General features: G+C 40.3%; 1 protein-coding gene across 8 annotated transcripts in view; it reads left to right on the forward strand.

Annotated features, from left to right (window-relative positions):
• Nucleotides 1-21,384, forward strand: part of TOM1L1 (target of myb1 like 1 membrane trafficking protein) — a 62,799-nt gene that overhangs the window by 6,214 nt on the left and 35,201 nt on the right. For all 8 annotated transcript variants that reach the window (XR_009215056.1, XM_032162789.2, XM_058444664.1 and 5 more), the window contains 4 exons: nt 6,986-7,135; nt 8,086-8,211; nt 8,995-9,099; nt 10,090-10,206. Coding sequence is in view for 7 of the 8 variants with exons in the window: in XM_032162789.2 (XP_032018680.2) it covers nt 6,986-7,135; nt 8,086-8,211; nt 8,995-9,099; nt 10,090-10,206 (498 nt within the window). In the remaining variant the exon portion in view is untranslated. The remainder of the gene's footprint in view (nt 1-6,985; nt 7,136-8,085; nt 8,212-8,994; nt 9,100-10,089; nt 10,207-21,384) is intronic.

The raw sequence follows: 21,384 nt of genomic DNA on the forward strand, positions 1-21,384 counted from the left end.
TTATAATAGCATTTAATAGCATTTAATTTCATGGAAGGAGCTTGTTCCTTAGAAATCAATTTTTCTTGGTCAGGAGATAGGAATTAGTGGTTCACATGTATTATACATGGTGAATTGATCAAGAAGTTTGTGTATTGGCTGGGTGTGGTGGCTCACGCCTGTAATCCCAGCACTTTGTGAGGCCGAGGTGGGATGATCACTTGAGCCCAGGAGTTTGAGAACAGCCTGGGCAAGATGGTGAGACCCCGTCTCTACAGAATGTTTTAAAATTAGCCAGATGTGGTGGCTTGCATCTGTAGTCCCAGCCACTTAGGAGGCTGAGGCAGGACAATCACTTGAGCCCAGGAATTCAAGATGGCAATGAGCTATGATCATGTCACCGCAACTCAGCCTGAGTGACAAAGAGAGACCTCAACTCTTAAAGAAAAAAGTTTGTGGCTGGGCACGGTGCCTCACGCCTATAGTCCCAGCACTTTGGGAGACCGAGGCAGGTGGATCACCTGAGGTCAGAAGTTCGAGACCAGCCTGACCAATATGGTGAAACCTCATCTCTACTAAAAATACAAAAAGTAGCCAGGCGTGGTGGCGTGTGCCTGTAGTCCCAGCTACTTGGAGGCTGAGACAGGAGAATTGCTTGAACCTGGGAGGTGGAGGTTGCAGTGAGTCGAGATCGTACCACTGTCCTCCAGCTTGAGCAACAGAGCAAGACTCCTTCTCAAAAAAAAAAAAAAAAAAAGTTTGCGCATGTGTTAATTAACCATAATTTCAGATGAGGAGAATTGAAATTTTGAAAAATACCTCCCTGTTAGCTTTCTACCTCACTTGAACAGCTTTGTGGAATCCTGAGATGCTCTCAGCTCATTAAATTCCAACCAAGTTCTGTTGCCTGGTGTGACTTGGAGAATGTTCTATGTTGGTTTAAGCAATTCTCCTGTGTGTTGTATTGTCTGTGATTTAAGTGTGGACTCTTATTTGATGTGTTCCCATTTTCCCACCATCCTTGGCCATATGACCTCTTCAGTCACGTTGGTGAGTTGTCGTTTTTTACTTTAGTATGTGTTGCAAGCCCTGCCTGCTGCCTGAGAGTGAGCTGTGTAGCTTTCTGATTTATTCTGCACGCCTTTGTTTATCTTAGCCCAGCCCAAGACTGTGCATGGTCACGGCACTGATCAGCCAACATCCCACTGCCTTAGGAGCATTAGTCTTTATCAAGAGGACTTTGGGGCATATGTGAGCATAGCTCCTGGTTTCTAGTTACATGTAGAAGAAAATGGACATCTTGCATCGGCTCACTGAATAAGCAGAAATGCAGTGAACAGTCTTCATGATTTGATCATTAAACCCTTCACATTGGGATCTGAATATAGTTTTAGAGGCATTTTCCCCCTTCTCCTTTTTTTTTTTTTTGACCTCTCACCTGTCCTTAACTCTTGAAGGTCACAGAATGGAGGAGACTGTGGAGAGAGGAATGAGGCACTTCTGTAGAAATCCCAGAACGATGGGTCACTGATGGAAATGCCTGGCGCCTGACCAATGCTCTTGACAACCCTGTGAAGTCGTTCTATTATTAACTCTGTTTCACAGATTAAGAAATTGAGACTAACAGAAACTGATTTATTTCCGAGATGAAAATGGCTATTACATAGCATAGGCAAGATTTGATCCCATTCCTCAGATTCTAAATTCCATGCCTTTACCTCATTCCACTTTGTTTCTCAGAACGAATCAAGCCTCTTAAAAGAGCAGGCTACTGTGTTTCCTTTGTGTCTTTAGTTTCTTCCTGAGTAGTACAGGGCCAGGTATATCAGATGTTGACTGGATTAATGATTAATCACCCCACCCTCATACACACACCTAATCCTGTCTCTCCTAGTATCCGGGAAGACTCAAGGGCTAATGGAAGGTACTGTAGAACCGGAGTAGAAAGATGGGTAGATGTGCCCTTTTCCTTGGATTTTCTTTAAATAGGCCTTTGACTCTTCATATCTTCATGCTGATTTCCCCAAGATGTGTATTTAATGGTCCAGTCACCTCACCTCAGACTACTCACTGCCTTGCAGAGGTATGCTTAAGGCCTCAGAACTGACTTTAATATTCACGTAAACCATACATTTAGTACATCTGGGATATCTTAAGGGTGCCAAAGGTTAGGAGAATTGAGTAAGGAAGAGAAGGGCAGAAGATGAATGTATGCCCCCTTCTCTATTTCGGCATGGGGTATTATTATTTTGCTTTTTACAGGTGTTCATCACCATTCATAACAGTTTGCCGCCTTCTCCATTGTGCCCAGCCTACTTGATGTTTCAGTGGTTGCTTCTTAATCCCACCTCCATATCTTCTTCCATCATGGTTCCCTCCCTGTGAGGATGGACCAGGGACCCTCCTTGAGAAAGTTGGGTCATTCCAGAGTGTTGTGCCTCTGGTCCTCTGTCTTTGGGCTTCCACTCTTCCTTCTCATCCGGTAGTCTAATCTGCTCGCTGTCGTTCCCATTATCTGTTCCACCTCAGATCTGTAGCTCCCTTACCTCGTGGTTTCTGTCCAATGTGTGAGAACAAGAGAATCTAAAGCCTGTGCCTAAAAACTGGCAAGAGTCACAAGTCAGAGGTCAGAATACACCTTCATCCTTGGGGTCACAGTACATTAAAGTCAGGAAAAACACCTGGCTTTTCCTTGGATTTTCTTTAAATAGGCCTTTGACTCTTCATATCTTCATGCTGATTTCCCCAAGTTGTGTATTGAATGGTCCGGTCACCTCATCTCAGACTACTCACTGCCTTGCAGAGGTATGCTTAAGGCCTCAGAACTGACTTTAATATTCACGGAAGCCAAATTTAATTATGAGGGAAATTAGTCACAGAAGGGGTCACCCATGTCTGTCAAAAGCAATTATAAGTTTACCAGTAAACTCTTTAAAAATAATCCCTTTATATGACATTTCGATTTTATTAATGTAAAGTGATGAGAGCGTGTCAAAGTCGATCATAAATATTCTTTATGTTATCTGTCATGTTGAGTTCTCCACGGACGTGTTAGCCTTGATTAGGCTTTGACGGAACCTGACTGTACCATGATTTCCTACCATCAGTTGGTGGAGCAGTTTTGTTTTGTGTTTCAGCAGAATTTTGTTACCAGGCTTTATTACTCTGAGCCAGAGAGTATTCTGTTCTTGAATGAGTCAATTGTGATAAATCTCAGCAAGAGGCTACTGTTATTGTCAAATGGAAAGTGGTTGAACAGCTTCCTGAGAATCAATTAGTTAATAGGCCTTTGTGGCACACCCCCTAAGCAGTGAGCTTCAGGGGTTTCATAAAATGTGTAAAATGTGGTTGAAAATAATAATGAAGAAAAAGCTTGGTTTATTCTCCTTTGGCAAATTTACCAGTGAAACAAAATATCAGGCTGGGTGCAGTGGCTCATGCCTGTAATCCCAGCACATTGGGAGGCCGAGGAGGGTAGATCACTTCAGGTCAGGGGTTAGAGACCAGCCTGGGCAACATGGTAATACCCCATCTCTACTGAAAATACAAAAACTAGCCAGTCATGGTGGCAGGTGCCTGTAATCCCAGCTACTCGGGAGGCTGAGGCAGGAAAATTGCTTGAACCCAGGAGGCGGAGGTTGCAGTGAGCCTAGATTGTGCCACTGCACTCCAGCCTGGGTGACAAAGCGAGACTCTGTATCCAAACAAAACAAAGCAAAACAAAACCATGTGGTTGTCCCCCCAGGAGCTTGTCGCAGTTGGAGGGAGTGAGAAGACTGAGACCTCTCCTAGGGGTGTCATCATAGGGTGGGGTAGTCACCTTGGTGTAGGCACTATTCATGGCCCAGCTGTAGCTCTGATGGCCCTGAAACCTGGTTGTTGTCACTCTGCCTGGTTTGGAAATTTACAGTGAGAAAACTGTCAGCCACCTCTTTTTCTTCCAGCCCTCTCTTAAAATACTTAGATCAGCTAATCATCACATTCGCTCCCGCTAGGAAGTTCTCTATGGAAGATGATCTAAATAGTTGCCATGTATTGAGGTCCTGCTTTGTGGCAGGCTCTTTGTTATGTTTCATTTGGGCCTTACAACAAGTCTCTAGAGGGAGATACTATGTCCATTTTGCAGATAAGGACACTGAGGCTTAGGATAAGTGATTTACCCAGCCAAGCCCAAAAGATCAGTGAAGCCTGGAGTCACCCCCTTCAGTCTCTCTTTGTTCCTTGGCTCCTGAGTTTTCAATCCCACCTCAGATTATGGATTCTTATTTGTCTTATTTCCAAAGATGGGTTATCTGAACACATTTGCACCAAAGTTCAATTTCAGAATATGTGAAAACATATTTAATTTTTCCAATTTGCCACATAGGTTTTATTACTTATTTGAGTGAGTTGGAGGGTGAAAGAGGTTCTGGTGACATAATAGAGGAGGTGATGTAGAAGTAATTAGTCCTGACATTCTTGATTCTAATGGGAAAACACAAAAGGCGTGAGTGCTAATCTCCAGATGTCCACAATTTTAGCATTTCATGTTGACTCTTTGATTTTGTGCATGTACCTCCTGGAAGTGTTACCCATTATCATAAAATCTTGTTGCACCAAAGATAAAAATTAGTTTGTGAGGACCAGGTGCAGTGGTTCATGACTGTAATCCCAGCACTTTGGGAGGCCGGGGTGGGTGGATCACTTGAGGCTAGGAGTTCGAGACCAGCCTGGCCAATATGACGAAAACTCATGTCTACTAAAAATAAAAAAATTAGCTGGGCGTGATGGTGCATGCCTGTAATCTCAGCTACTTGGGAAGCTGAGGCATGAGAATCACCTGAACCCAAGAGGCAGAAGTTGCAGTGAGTTGAGATGTTGAGATTGTGGCATTTTCCATAATACACCTAGGAGATGACACCTGGGGCTAGGTTTTGCTAAGATGTACAATAATTAGGTGAATTTTCTGTAAATTTTCCTTTCAGCATTTCACCCATTAAAAACTCATTACAATAATCTGTCAAGCTAAGTGACATGTTATTCAACTTTCCGACTTTGTCTCACCAAGCTGTACTAGTACAGATTCATCTTAATATGTTTTGGATTTTGTTTTTATTTTCCTTTGCCTTAAAGGTTTTCTCTGTGTTTCACACAGCTGCATGTGCTCAGCTTCTATGTTTTCTGATTACTTTCTTGGTCACAGTGCCTTAAAACTATAGCGTTCATACATGCTGCCGCTTTATGTATTGCCATTAAAGAGAGACTAAAATTGCAAAGCATGGCATGAAGTCCATTTTCAGGGCTTCTATTCTGCAGAGATGATTATACCTATCCTGGTCATGTTATGGTTTCTATGACCTTTCTAATTTGAGGTGGTAGCATGGAAACTAAAGATTTAATTTTGTTTTTAGATTACTTTTAGAAATCTACTTCCTGCATGCAGTTCTTCAGTATCAGTTCATTCTTTCTTAGTCAAGTTTCTGCTCATGTTGCTTTATTGCAAATGTGTTTTTCAAGGAAACTGATGTTCCTCAGTCCATCTTCTTAACTGTATAACACCCCATCCTCCAGGAAACTTTTCTTTTGACTTCACCAAAGAGGTGCCTTATGTACTCCTGATTTTGTGCTTCATTTTCTGTCAGTTACTCTTTGATTGCCTTCCTTGGATTTTCGTTGGCCCGTATAGTAGGTGAACCCCAGTGTTTCAGCCCTTCCTCCTCTCTTCTCATTGTAGGCAGCCTTGATGACTCACTTTTGGCCCTTCACTCTCTTGAACTATAGCTGTGTGTGTCCAGCTCACTGCTAAACACCTACTTAAATGCCCCTTATCTTTTGAACTCAAAATATCTAAATTTCAGCCCATCATTTTTACACCTAGACTAGCCATACCACCCCCTCTTCCAAATTTCCATCACAGGGGTCCTCATGCAGAATGAGAGTCACTTAACTTTCAGTCATCTTCCTTGTTTGACCAGCACTGTCATTCAAAGTTCTTCCTTCATAATGCTGTCATGACTCCTTTTCTTGTACCCACATCATCTTAGTTTAGGCCTTTTGTATATCATGCCTGAACTAGTGGATTGCTACTGGATCTTTCTGTCATTCCAGGTTTCTTCTCTCTCCGCTTGCCTTTGCAGAGTGCTACCTGACAATCTATCCAGAATATTACTTTGCACACATTAACCTTTTCCTCAATTTCAGGGTAAAGGTGTGATGGTGACAAACTAACAGAGACCCTCTGTAACTTCTTAGTGCCTTCAAGATAATATCCACACCCTTTGCACTGCCACACAAACTCCTCTACAACCTGGACGGACTTTATCCACCCTATCTTTCCAATGTCCCCAATTTATCTGTATCAGGATGCCTCTACTAGACAGACCAGAGTACTTATCTCTCTCTTCATAACTTACTCACTTTTCCACATTTATATATTTTCCATACAATTTCTCTGTCTAGAATATAGCTCTATACTCATTTTTACTGTTCTTAGCCATTTTGCAAAGCCCAGCTTCCAATTAGCCTTTTCCAAAAGTCTTGTAAGACCACCTAGCCCTAAATAATCACTCTTGCCTATAAGGTCCTATAGCTGGGGTGACTGTGTAATCTATCGTCCAAACCAGGACATTTTTGAAAGTGAAAGGGTGTGTCATCATTAATAAACAGGACATTGGGAATATACCTGTGCTACCCTGGGTAAACGGGGACAGATATTATTCCATTCATAGCTCATATGTTTGGCCTGCACGTCCCTTCAGCATTTAGCATTTAGTACTCTGCATTGCTGTTAATGCCCTTCTGGATGTGCTCGGACTCCTCAATAAGTCTGTCCTCCAGACTGTTACATTATGCTCATACTTCCACGTAGCCCCAGAACCTAACGTTTTGCCATATATTTTAGTAGATACTAAATTATGTTTGTTAATTAGGATGCTGGTAGAAATCATTATTTAGCAGTTTTTCCCTTACATTTTTGGGAGGTGGTTTTGCCAGATAAATATAATGTTTAATTTTTTTTCTAATTTAGCTTATTGACATGTGTGTGCAGAACTGTGGTCCAAGTTTCCAGTCTCTGATTGTGAAGAAGGAATTTGTTAAAGAGAATTTAGTTAAGCTACTGAATCCCAGATACAACTTGCCATTAGACATTCAGAATAGAATCTTGAATTTCATTAAGGTAAGTCTGTTGTGTACCTCATGGGATGGTAAATTTCTAAGATTAGGGATTTAATAGCTTACCTCCTGATCGTTTCACTTACCTTTTATATGTCTAGGATTGAGCCAGAAAAGCATTTTTGCTATTTTAGTTTCTGTGTGATAATAATTTGTTGGCATTGGATGGTGCCCTTTTTCTGAAGAATTTGTAGTCATTTCCCTACTTTCCTCTCAGTTTCTATTTTATCTGTCAAATGGGAAAGACAGTGATGTGTATGTTCGTTTTGCAGGTAGGAGAACTGTTCCAGCTAACTGACTAGTTCAAGGTTACTTGGAAAAAGAGCTACTGATGTTATTTTGGAATCTATTAATTTTGGATTCAGAGCAGCAAAAAACAATTGATGGTATATATCTTAGGGTTTCTTCAAGATTTTGAGGCATGGAAGTCTGATTTAAAAGATTTTATATTTTCCTAGCCTTTGAAAATGAAATTTTCAAATTTCATTGAATTTCAAATGAAATTGCCCATGGCATTGAAAAGTAGCTTTCTCTTTCTGAGTGGGGTACATAATTATTGATCTCTTATTTTCTATCAGGAGCTTAAGAATTGTGTTTTCGGCTGGGAGCGGTGGTTCAGGCCTGTAATCCCAGCGCTTTGGGAGGCTGAGGTGGGCGGATCACAAAGTCAGGAGTTCGAGACCAGCCTGGCCAACGTAGTGAAACCCTGTCTCTACTAAAAAATACAAAAAATAAGCCAGGCGTGGTGGCGGGCACCTGTAATCCCAGCTACTCGGGAGGCTGAGGCAGGAGAATCGCATGAACCCGGGAGGCGGAGATTGCAGTGAGCAGAGATTGTGCCATTGCACTCCAGCCTGGGCAATAGCGTGAGACTCTGTCTCAAAAAAAAAAAAAAAATTGTGTTTTGGTTTTGCTGCTGTTTTAACTCTGGAACTTTTCATCTCTTGAATTCAGACTTGGTCACAGGGTTTCCCAGGAGGTGTGGATGTAAGCGAAGTCAAAGAAATATACCTCGACCTGCTTAAGAAAGGCGTTCAGTTTCCTCCCTCAGGAGCAGAGGCTGAAACAGCAAGACAGGAGGTAGGAGACCTTTCTTTGACCCATGGAGACTATAGTAGTATATCACTTGGGTCTTTTCTCATTGCAGGAGACAACCCTAAATCCACCTAGCTTAAGCAAAAAGATGAACTTATTAGAAGGATATTGCAGTATCTCATAGAATAACCGAGACTTGGGCTTTTGCTACTTAAAGTGTGTTTTGCTACTTAAAGTGTGAAAGTTTGTTTGGCATGCTCCACCCTAGACTAATCAGAACCTCCCTTTTTACAAGATTTCCGAGTGTTTTCTCTGCACATTAATGTTGAGAAGCACTGGCCTAGAGCCTTGAGCTTTCATCTCTCCACCCAAGGTTGGAGATGTGGCATTGACCCAAGGAGGGTCATTGATGGAGAAGGATATGCCTTGTCAGCTGTGGCTTAAAAAGACTTGACATGAATGGAGCTACCATTTGTTATTAACAACCCAAAGAGAAGGCATCAATAATCTCACATGGCAGTTTATCACTTAGACCCTTGGTAAAAAAAAAAAAAAAAAAAAAAGGTGGGGGGTGGGCGCATTTTCTTAAGTGGTAAATGATGATCCTAATAGCCACCTTTTGTTGAATACCTGCCTTATTATGGGCATCTCATTTGCCTAGCATTCTTCAGAAAATTGCTGGACGGGTTGTGTAGTTGGTGATTTACTCTGGGCAGATACCCTGTACACAGGACTTTGAGAGTGCTTGAGTTAGCTGGATGGAAAAAGCTTGGCGTTGGGTGGCTATGTTAATTCACATAATAATATTACCATATTTCATCCTCATAGACTGCTCAAATCTCATCAAATCCTCCAGCAGCTGTCCCTACTGCACCAGCTCTTTCTTCCGTGATTGCGCCAAGGAACTCAACTATTACATTGGTCCCAGAACAGGTAACAACAGCAGTCACTGTATTTATCGATGTCTTTTCCTGATTTGTAAGCACCTCATATACAGTTTGTCTTTTCTGGTTAACAACATTGAGATGTAGGTACACTCATTTTACAGAGGAAGAAACTTAGTAATACTGTGTGATTTACCATAGTTCAGTTCCAAGAAGGAGTAATCCCATGGGTTCTGTCTGCTTCCAAAGCGCAACTTTTTAAGAGTTGTGCTTGCCTAGTGGCTTTCAGGGCTTTGTGGAGCCTTGACTGTGGACTGGATCTAGTGTCCATCAGCTAATTCCTGTTACTTCTGGTAGGACTGTCACGTATTTCAGAGAGTTTAGTAAATGGTAGTCTTATTACTTGTATTTATTATGCCAACTGAATTGTATTTACTTCTTTGTATATATCAGTTTATCCAAGGTACAGATAAACGATTATTATATGAGGCTCATTTCCATTCTGCTGTAAAGGAATTATAATTGAAGATTTTTGTATTATTTATTTTTTTCTTATATAACAATTCATGTGACTAATTTCTCTTAGAATTTAATACAGGGAAAAAAGGTGTTTCTTTATTCCTTCTTCTTTAATACCATGAGAACTAGATAACCCTCATTTGTTTTTCTTTTATCCTATTGGTTGCCAAGAAACTCAGGATAACTTTTGCCATTTTATCCAGGTTTCTGGTACCTTCTTCTGCTAGGTACCTAGTACCTCTCCCTTCTCCATATTGAGTTCTAATCTTTTTTTTTTCTTTCATTTTAAAAATTCCTAAAGCATATTTTGGGGTTTATTACAAGAGATCTCAAGTCCTTTTAGAAGGTGACAAGGTATACATTTGTAAAATAACTATGTATATTTATGTGAAATTTAAGTTTGAAAATATTAAATTTTGCAAAAGCATTTTTTCGTCCAGCAAATATCCCATGGGGGCAGGAAACAAGGTAGTTATTCTTTGTGTGTTGCACTGACTGGTGATTGTGTTGCTCTCTACAGATTGGAAAACTGCACAGTGAATTGGATATGGTGAAAATGAACGTGCGAGTGATGTCCGCCATATTGATGGAGAATACTCCTGGGTCTGAAAACCATGAAGACATAGAGCTTCTGCAGGTGTTGTACGATTTCAGGGACAATCAGTCAAAGTGTCTCTTAAAGTTTTTCTCTAAACTTTGAGCTTTGGAGATGGAAGACACCTTAATGTTGTCTAGTACGTCCTCCTACATCCTGATTTCAATTGATTTCTAAACTTAACAAAAATATCCAAGAATGACTTTGTCAGAAATGCAGTAGTAACTTAGACATGGTTTTTAGCCTCTTGCAACAATTTATTATGTTATATAACCTTGGTCATGTACAATCAATTCTCTAGTTGTTTTAAGTATGTAAAAATTGCCTCTATTTTCATCCATTCAACGAACATTGAGTAACTGTGATATAGGAAGGGATGTAGAAATGAGAAGGAGGCTGTTCTGGTCCTTAAGAGTTTATGCCTAATGAGCAAGATTGGTTTGTAAACAACAAACATAATGAAGTATTATAGATACTGTAATATAAATTTGTTCAGTATGTAGTGGGATCATGGGTGGGGAGAAGGAGAGATGGGAGGTTTTTAGGAATGGTCTAGATGGAGGCAGTGCTCAAGCTGTAGAGGAACAAGTAGACAGGGCATTTGGACCTGCATGAGTAGTTCTACAGCCCTCCTATGCCTTCTGCTATGTCTGTGTATACATATACTTTATTTTTCCCTCTACCAGTTTGCTCTTCTAATTATTTTAAATTTTAAAACTTATTAATTTTAGAAGCAGTTAGAAAAAAAAAAATCAGTTTCTAGTTTCTAAGTCCCTTTGTTGCCAAGTTAAGAAGCTTAAGATATTTTTACTTTTCTCAGATTCCCACTCCCCACCTCTCATGTGTTATTTTTCCTTTAACTTCTTAGATTGTTAGTAAATAACTTTTTCCTTATTATTTGGGAAACAAAAAAATTGTAAAAATTTTCCCAACAATGTTTCTTAGATATCACTGCTGTCGTGAATACTTTGTTTTTTCCTTGCTGAAGTACACCCATGTTGGTAAACTTTGGTGCAAACTTTGAGTGCTTGCATATCCAAAAATGTCCTTTGATTGTCATGTTAAATGCAGGTTAGTTTAGCTAGATATAAAATTCTAGGCACAAAATTCTAGGCCTTTGAAGATACTGCTTCATTGTTCTCTTACACCCACTAATTGCTGATAGAAGTATTATATTATTCTGCTTCTTAATCCTTTGATTTATAATACTTTTTTCTAGTTGCATTTGTTATTTTTCTACTTTAATATTTCAGAAATTGTACTGTTCCCTCTCAGATATATGTACATGTGTGGAGATGTTTGTTTTCCTCACTTATCCTCCTTAGTAGATGATACGCTTTTTTGCCTTATAGACTTATGTGTATTTTTAATTCTAGGAAATTCTAAGTTCCTACTTTAAATATTGCCTTTCTACATTCTTTCTGTTCTCTTCTTATGGAACTTTTTTAAGATGATGAAACTTCCAGTTGGATTCATTTGTCTCAACATTTCTTTTATACTTTTCGTTTCTTCATTCTAAGTTCTGGGATAATTTCTCTGTTTAATGTATTTCTCTAAAACTTGTACATTGAGTTGCTTATTCAGTCCTAATAAATGTTTCAACAATTTCTTTATATTTAAAAATATGTACTTTAAAAATATTTACTATATACAAATATGTACATAATTTTAAAATATTTTTAAAATATGTTGGATTTTTATAATAGTTCTTTCATTTCATGGCTCTACTTTTCTTTATCTTTCCAAGGATAATAATTATATTTAATGCCACTTTTTTGTTTGTTCTGTGGACTCTCCTTTGCAAATTTTTTGTTCATTTTTTAATTTGCATTCTCCAGTGTTCAGCTGGATTGCTGATAGTGAGCTCATTTTTGTTTGAGACTCTCTGCCAGCTGGTCTGCATTCTCTGCTGAGCTCACCCATGCTGAAGAGAGGATGTAATTGCTACAGCTGTGCTTGATAATGTTTTCAGAGTATGGTATAGCAACATGGGATGATGCTGTTTGGGATCCATTTATGGCTGGTCTTCTGGATTATGTATTCTCTATTTTTTTCCTGAATGCTACTAGCGCCTAGTAATAATACCCTATCCCTCTGTCCCAATCATTGTTTCCACCTGGAAACATTACTCCTTTCTCAGCTATCTGGTCTCAAATGAGGGAAGGGGCATGAGCAGGGGTTGTCTTGCCTGGTTATTTCACTGCTATACCTCAACCAATCTGTTAGAGCCCCTTGTGTTTCTTGGCTTCTGGCTTTTAGGCATGGAGCACCCTTCATATTCCTTCCATGTTCTAGGCAGTACTCATTGTGGGTAACCTTGAGTGTCCTGAATTGTGCTGTCCTCTAATTCAAGAGTTAGCAAACTGTGGCCTATGGGCCAAATCTGGGCCTTGCTCTCTTTTGTGCTGTCTCCAGGCTCAGAAGGGTTTTTTAAAGGGTTGTTTAAAAAATAATAAAAACAAACAAAAAAACCAGAAGTCATTTCTCCCATATCCATGCAAGCCTATACCCAGAGACCACAGGGGACTCAGATATTCCTCTTAAGGAACTCATTGCCATGCCCCACCCCACCGTTAATGGATGTGAGTTTGTGGTATCACTCAGGTGTATAGGGAGGAGAAGAGGATTTAAACCACAATGTGGGAGTATAAAATTCCAGGTGAGGTAAGAGCTGACCTGTACAAGTAATGGAGTATCATGCCATGCCAAAGGGTGGGCTTAACCAGACTGGCAGAAGGGAGCTGTTGAAAGGATATAAGCTAAGGGGCTACATAATCAGGTCAGATTTTAGAAAAATCCTTCTGGTGGTGTTGTGATGACAAATTCTCAGGAAGCAAGACAAGACTCTAGAAAACAACTTAGGAGAGTATTTCTCATTGGTTGTATGCTATGTTCTGTGGGTAGAAAGTGGCATCTTTGGTCAAATAAGTTTGTAAAACCAATTGTCTACTGTATTTCTCCTCTTGGAGATGCAGAAAGTTCATTGATATAGCTAAGAGTCTTTGTTTAACCCAACATTTATAAACTTACTTAACCAAAGAATCCCAATTTGCCAAATATCTGCTAATATTCTGCAGAACATCAGAGTAGTATACCTTGATAAATAAATCAATATTTTGGATCCGTGGCTTTAAGTATATTATTTTTGGAATATCTTAGAATTGTAACATTTTGCTAAGGATCCTTGGGGTTCTTGACCTTAGGCAAGTCATTTACTATCACTGGACTTAGTTTATGTATAAAATGAAGAGCTTAGATGACAGTAAGCAAGAGTAATATTAAATACATCCTCTTTATATGGGATGTAAAAAGGAAAATTCGTCATTAAATAGATTTCAAAGGTAGTAATCCACAATGGAGGCTTTTCCAGATATAAACTTTTTAATTTATGATGTTAACACGTGTGTTAAACTAAAATTGAAAAATATCAAAGTAAACGGATATGTGGCAGATAATATTTTTTAAATAGCCACAGCAATATTTCTAGTTCCACCTGGTCTTCCTGGGCCTTTCAGAGCTCTAAAATGAAATGATTTATGATTTTTTCTCATATTCTTATCCATCTGTGGCAAACAATCCTTCAGTAAAAACACTGAAACATTTCATTTAAATATGTGAATCCAGGTTTATATTTTATTCCAATCTGAAGTGCTTTGTCTCAGGGTGTTTGGGTGCAGATGTTTGGTTGAATTAGATAATGCTAATTGGTTGGTTGCTGTTTTAATGCCAGAGCTCAGGGCTGTGTTTTGCCTTGAATAGTAAAGAGTCTTAGGTTATAAATCAACATGAGAATACTACTCACGGCCAATTCAAATTGAGTAGGTTCTGACAGGGGATCAGCTTGTTTATAGAGACTGTTGAATGTGGAATGTTATTTTTCTTTGTATGCTTTTTGTTAGTGACATATAAAGATCTGGTGTGGGGAGTGCTATTCTTAATTTCTTTTGACAAATAATTTTTTTTTTTACATCTAAATAACTCCACTATGGTTGATCTGAAATAACTCAATTAAATCTTCTATGGAGAAAAAGGACAAGAAGCATATTTGATTTAAGAATTTCAGAATGAAATCAGCAAAGATAGACTGTGGGGAAACAGAATTCTTTTTCTGGTGTTTTTGGTTTTGGTTATTTATTTATTTATTTAATTTATTTTTTCCCCCTCTAACCCTATGTCATAAAGAATTCGTTAGGGTGTATTTTTTCAAAGGTTTCTCCTACCCATCTGAAGGAGTCTGGTCAGTACAGTTAGAACCCCCAGATACTACTGGCTCCCTGGTTGGCTGCCCCCTTATAACTGCAGGGGCTTTTGGAGGCTTCAGCATAAGCTTAGGGAGTCATCAGCAGAGGCAGCACCCAGGTTGGATGTCAGTGAGGGCCCACAGGCATACTCTGATGGAAGGAGTACAACTGTAAAGAAGGAATAAAAGTATCTGAAATCAGCTATGTGAATTGTAAAACAGGCATTTTTCTCCCCAAACCAACCAATAATCACAATTTTTTTTTAGCTTGCCAAAATAAATTTACATCCTCTTTCTTCCCCAAATCCCATTGAAATGACAGAAGAAATATGAAAATAAAAATAAACCCCAAGGATTACAGAAAAGGCTAAACTGACCATCAGGCCTCCAGAACAGTGAGACTATTCAGTGCCTGATAAAGCAGGTGGGATCAGACCAGCTCAGAGCTCACAGCCCCACCCAGGTGAAAGAGACCCTTCCAAAGGACTTTTCCCAGAAGCAGCCCATACTAACCTCAAAATCAGAGCAAGAATGAATAGGCCTTGGGCACTCACATGGTGAGGAAAACAACTGTCCTCTGTCCTCTGCTGCCTGAGCTGCTAACTCAGGAGCAGGGAACTTCCAGAGTGGCTGTTGAGGCCAGAAAAAAGGACTCTCCTTCAAATAACTGCTGGTTTCCAAAAGAATCTAGGAACCTCTGCAGTTAGAAGAAAAATAATCAGCACTCATTAGGATTTTTTAAACTTTGAAGGCAGGCAGCCTGATCCCTAGAGATGAGGACGTAGTAAGGCTGTTAGATTTCTCAGGAAAATTATGTATTTTCACTCTCTCCACCAAGAACCGACGCTGACACACGGTTTGGCTTGCCATCTCGCTTTGTGGGGCTGAGGTTTTTCTGATTCGCTGACTTTCACGGGGAGTAGTCATGCAGGGGTTCCACCTGAGTATAGGAGGGGTTTTTGCTTCAGCTCCCCATCTTGTTCGCACCCTGGGCTTTGTCCTTTGCGTCTGCCGAGGACTCTACTGGAGATTGGCAGGTGAATGCCTTGTGAACCAGTTTCTTCACTGCTGCTTGAGTCTTTAGATCTTATTTGGTTTTGAGCCTTTGAGGATTTCTCATGCTTTCTTGAAAGTGTAGGCACAAATGTTAAAATATGTTTAATATCTAGCATTTTTAGGTATTTTGTTATGAGAAAGGTTTTCAGGATATTGAATACAGTGCTGTGCAAAAAAAAAAAAAATTCTATATAGCATTTTTTAAATTGAGGTAAAATTCATATCACATAAAATTAACCATTTTAAAGAGTACAATTAAGTGGCATTTATATACATTCAGGGCCGGGCGTAGTGGCCAGGCGTAGTGGTTCACATCTGTAATCCCAGCACTTTGAGAGGCCAAGGCGGGTGGATCACTTGAGGTCAGGAGCTCGAGACCAGCCTGGCCAACATGTGAAACTTTGTCTCTGCTAAAAATACAAAATTAACCGGACATGGTGGTGGGCGCCTATAATCCCAGCTACTCAGTAGGCTGAGGCACGAGAATGGCTTGAACCCAGAGGTTGCAGTGAGCAGAGATTGTGCCACTGCACTTCAGCCTGGGCAACAGAGGGAGACTCCATCTCAAAAAATAAAAATAAAATAAATATACATTCATTGTAACTACAGTTAACTCTTGAACAACACATAGCAGTTATGAGCACTGACCCCACAATGTAGTTCAAAATTCATGTATAACTTTTGATTTTCCCAAAACTTAACTACTAATAGCCTACTGTTGACCAGAAACCCTATCAATAACATAAACAGTCGATTCACACATATTATGTAATATGTGTTATGTGACGTATTCTTAAGCTAGAGAAAAGAAAATGTTATTAAGAAAATTGTAGGCTGGGTGCGGTGGCTCATGCCTGTAATCCCAGCACTTTGGGAGGCCGAGGTAGGCGGATGACAAAGTCAGGAGATCGAGACCATCCTGGCTAATATGGTGAAACCCCGTCTCTACTAAAAAATACAAAAAATTAGCCGGGTATGGTGTTGGGTGCTTGTAGTCCCAACTACTCGGGAGGCTGAGGCAGTAGAATGGCGTGAACCCGGGAGGCAGAGCTTGCAGTGAGCTGAGATCACGCCACTGCACTCCAGCCTGGGCGACAGAGCAAGACTGTGTCTCAAAAAAAAAAAAGAAAATTGTAAGGAAGGCTGGGCACAGTGGCTTACACCTGTAATCCTAGCACTTTGGGAAGGTGAGGCAGGAGGATTGCTTGCATCCAGGAGTTTGAGACCAGCCTGGGCAACATAGTGAGACTCTGTCACTACAAAAAATAAACTAGCCAGGCATGGTGGTACATGCCTGTAGTCCCAGCTACTGGGGAGGCTGAGGTAGGAGGATCACTTGAGCCAGGGAGGTCGAGGCTGCAGTAAATCGTGATTGCACCATTGTTGGGCAACAGAGTGAGACCCTGTCTCAATTTAAAAATTAAAATTAAAAAATATATAAGGAAGAGAACATATATTTACTATTCATTAAGTGGACATGGGTCATAAAGGTCTTGATCTTTATCTTTTTGCTGAGTGGGCTGAGAAGGAAGAAGAGGAGAAATTGGTCTTGCTGTCTTGGGTGGCAGAGGCAGAAAACAATCTGCCTCTCAGTGGAGCTGTGTAGTTCAAACCCGTGTTGTTCAAGGTTCAACTGTATTTCCTCTATTTAATTCCAATACATTTTCATTACCCCAAAAGGAAACCCCATGCTCATTAAGCAGCCTCTCCCCTTTCTGCCTTTCATCAGTTCCAGATAACCACCACTCTGTTTCTGTGTCTGTGGATTTACCTGTGCTGGACATTTCATATATGTGGAATCATATTATATATGACTTTTTGTGTCTAGCATCTTTCACTTAATGTTTTCGAGGTTCATCCATGTTGTAGCATGTATCCGAATTTTATTACTTTAATGGCCTAATATTTCATTGTATATCCCACGTTTTATATATCAGTTCATTCATAGACATTTAGATTGTTTCCACCGTTGGCTATTATAACTAATGCTGCTATGAACATTCACATACAGGTTTTTCTTTGAATACCTGTGTTCACTTGAGTATCAACCTAAGAGTAGAATTGCTGGATCATATTGTAACTTTAACTTTTTGAGGAATTGTCAAACTGTTTTGCACAATGGCTGCACCATTGTAGATTCTATTAGCAGTGTGCAGTACTATTAGGATTCCAGATTCTCCACAATGAATACTTATTTTCTATTTTTTTTTTAATGGCCCTCTGGTAGGTGTGAAGTGGTATCTCATTACGGTTTTGATTTTGATTTGTATTTGCATTTTCCTAATGACTAATGAAGTTGAGTGTCTGTATTATAGCTTTTTTAAAATTAATTATTTTATTTATTTATTTTTTTGAGATGGAGTCTTGCTCTATCACCCAGGCTGGAGTGCAGTGGCGCGATCTCGGCTCACTGCAACCTCTGCCTCCCGGATTCAAGCGATTCTCCTGTCTCAGCCTCCGGAGTAGCTGAGACTACAGGTGCCTGCCACCATGCCTAGCTAATTTTTGTATTTTTAGTAGAGACAGGGTTTTACCATGTTGGCCAGGCTGGTCTCAAACTTCTGACCTCTACCTGCCTTGGACTCCCAAAGTTGTATTATAGCTTTTTAAAATGTAATTAGCCAGGCATGGTGGTAGGCGCCTGTAATCCCAGCTAGTCAGCAGGCTGAGGCAGCGAGCTGCCCGGGAGCTTGAACCTGGGAGGTGGAGGTTGCAGTGAGCTAAGATCGCACCACCATACTCCAGCCTGGTGATAAATCGAGACTACTTCTCAAAAAATAAAATAAAATAAATAAAATAAAATGTAAACCAGATCGTGTTGTTCCTTGCTGGAAACCCTGCATTGTCTTCCCATTATACTTGAAGTAAAAGCAAACCTCTCTATCTGGCCACAGAGCCTTTCTCGGTCATCTTTAGCCTACTTCTCTTTCCATGGCACATGCTTGCTAACCTCCTTCCTATTCCTTGAGTGCACTGAGTTCATTCTTGCTGGGGAGCTGTTTCATCCCTGACTCTTACACTTCCCCATCTTCAAATGGCCAGCTTTTTTCTTTTTCTTTTCTTTCTTTCTTTTTTTTTTTTTTTTTTTGAGACAGTCTCACTCTGTCACTCAGGCTGGAGTGCAGTGGCGCGATCTCTGCTCACTGCAACCTCCGCCTCCCGTGTTCAAGTGATTCTCCTGCCTCAGCCTCCCGAGTAGCTGGGACTACAGGCGCCCGCCAACATGCCCAGCTATTTTTTGTAATTTTGATAGAGATGGGGTTTCACTATGTTGGCCAGGCTGATCTCGAACTTTTTCTTATCATTCTGATCTTAGCATGTTACTCTCCTGAGAGGTCTTCTGTGACTCCCTAGTCTAAAATTAGCCACCGTCCTATCACATCACCACTTATTCACCTGGCACTCACAGTGTCTGATGCTTTTCTTGCGTGGTTGTCAGCTGTCTTTGCCTACTAGAATGGAAATGCCAAAAGGCTTGTCTTGTTCGTTACCAGGTTGTGGCTCCCAGATTAGTGCCTAACATGATGTAATCATTCAGTAAAAACAGGCTTAATGAATCAATAGCTTTCTTCCCCTGGATTTTATGTGATTTAAAATTCAAATTTGTATTCTTGGTATGAGATGGGGACTTTACCTTCATTTATTTTTTCAATTTGATGGCTGGTTGTCCAAATAACATTCACTAACAGTTCATGCCTTCTCCGATGGTTTTAAATGCCCCTTTATCACATACTGTATATTCTAATTCAAGCTTGTCTTCTAGAGGCTGTTCTCATCCCTTGACCTATTTGTGCCTAACTTGGCATCATACTATTTTGATTACTCTAAAGATGTGTTTTCATGCTTTGTAGGGTATATTAGCAAAGAGGCGACGTACTTCATTTGGGTAATTTGAAGAACGCTTAATCAAAATACTGTTTATTTAGTAAGATGTTATAAAGTTCAGGGAAATCACAAGGGCTTGATAGTACCCTGGATTATTAACTAATATCCCTAGAATTACATAGACAAGAAGAGGGCACTTTTGCCAGAACCTAGAAGAAACGATAATGTGGAGAGGGCAGCCGTGAAGGCAGTGGTGCCTTTGGTGGAAGGGGTGGAAAGAATAAATATCCAGACCTCATTCTCCTTCTTTCCTCCTGTTTCCTGCCAGCCAGTATGCCCACTGGCTGAACACAGAAGCAAGAAGACAGGGGACCTGGCAGTGTGATCCCTCCAAGCCAGGCCCCAGGGTACAGAGTTAAGGCAGAAAGTGTGGACGGTGGATCTGGAAGGCCAAGGAAAGTTCTCCAGCAGAAAGGAAGAGCCTCCACTCAAAAATTCCTTGGCTGCTCTCGCAAATATACTTCACCAGTGACCACAGTCTTATAGTATCGGTTTGTTATAAAACCAGCCTGAGGCCAGATGCGGTGGAGCACGCCTGTAATCCCAGCACTTTGAGAGACCAAGGCGGGTGGATCACCTGAGGTCGGGAGTTCGAGACCAGCCTGGCCAACATGGCAAAACCCCATCTCTACTAAAAATACAAATATCAGCCGGGCACAGTGGCACACTTCTGTAGTCCCAGTCACTCAGGAGGTTGAGGCATGAGAATCGCTTGAACCCAGGAGGCAAAGGTTGCAGTGAGCTGAGATGGCACCACTGCACTCCAGCCTGGGTGACAGATCGAGACTCACTCTCAAAAACAACAACAAAAAACAGCCTGTATACTTGGAACTTCTTCCTGTTTTGGCTGTTTATACTTACCTTCTAGTAGCTGTTCTGTTTCTTTGGAACCTATTCCTTGTCTGTTTTCTTTCATTTGAAATCCAATATATTTACTTGGAATCCCCTTTCTGTTCCACCAACCCATGCTGAACAATTAGATCCTGAAGCCCTACTAACTAAGAGGGTCTTGCTCTTTGTTAGACTCTTAGGCAGTAAAACCATTTTGTGCAGTAGACACATTTCCCCACCACCGTGTTGCTTGTAAACTTTGAACTTTTCATTAGGGATGAGGACTGGATTTTCTTTAGTTTTCTGAAGTGGAACGTGATGATTCTGAGGCTCTATCCAGTCTAACAAGTGTTGTGATGAGTTAAAGGCAGCCACCTTGGCCATAGGAATGAAGAGTTGCAACATGTGTTTTGTATATTTGCTTTTTTGGTGTTATGCACTCAGCTTTGGGTCCCCTTCCTCTTATCTTGAATAGCTGACTTTTCCTGGTACCTCCCACTTTAATCTTTTTTTTTTTTTTTTTTTTTTTTTTTGCCTAGCCCCAGTAAGACAAGAAGAGAATGCTCTAGTATTTAGAAAGGGAGCTCAGATTTTGAAATGACAACTAGAGAAAGCCTTACTCTAACTTACTGGAGAAATTTAAAATCAAGAGAATCTGAAATTTGATCCTATGAGGATTGTAACCAGTTGAAAAAAAAAAAAAAATCCTGAGAATAGGAAAAAGAAAGCCATCCTCCCAGACCATTCTTGTCTTTACCATTCAGAAATGTGTAAGATATTAAGAGTAGAAGGGACTGTCAGCATCTTTGAGTCCATCTCCCTTTGCAGATGAGGCTGCATACACAGAAAGAATGATTGCCCACACCATGACAAGTGGTGGAGCTGGAAGGAGAACTTCGTTCTCATGAGCTTATGTTCTATCCATTGGACCAACTAGTTTCTCATTTTGAACCCAGGACTGACTTTCTAGTATACCTGGCTAACCTACTGTGTTTTCATGTGGGTATAGGAGGCAATTTGAAGGCAGCAACCAAGTCCTGTACTATTTGCAGACAGTTTTGTTGGAAAGAAGAGTCGGAAGGACTTTAATATGTTAATGCTTTTCTTAAGGATTATGCTGACAATTTGTCATATGACTGAAGCCTGTATAAGGAAAAAGAGACTAAATGAGCAAGTTAAGCTGAAAAATGTTCAGTTTTAGAGTAGGT

The sequence above is a fragment of the Hylobates moloch genome, unplaced genomic scaffold, assembly GCF_009828535.3.
Source record: "Hylobates moloch isolate HMO894 unplaced genomic scaffold, HMol_V3 SCAFFOLD_10, whole genome shotgun sequence".
NCBI classification, from domain to species: domain Eukaryota; kingdom Metazoa; phylum Chordata; class Mammalia; order Primates; family Hylobatidae; genus Hylobates; species Hylobates moloch.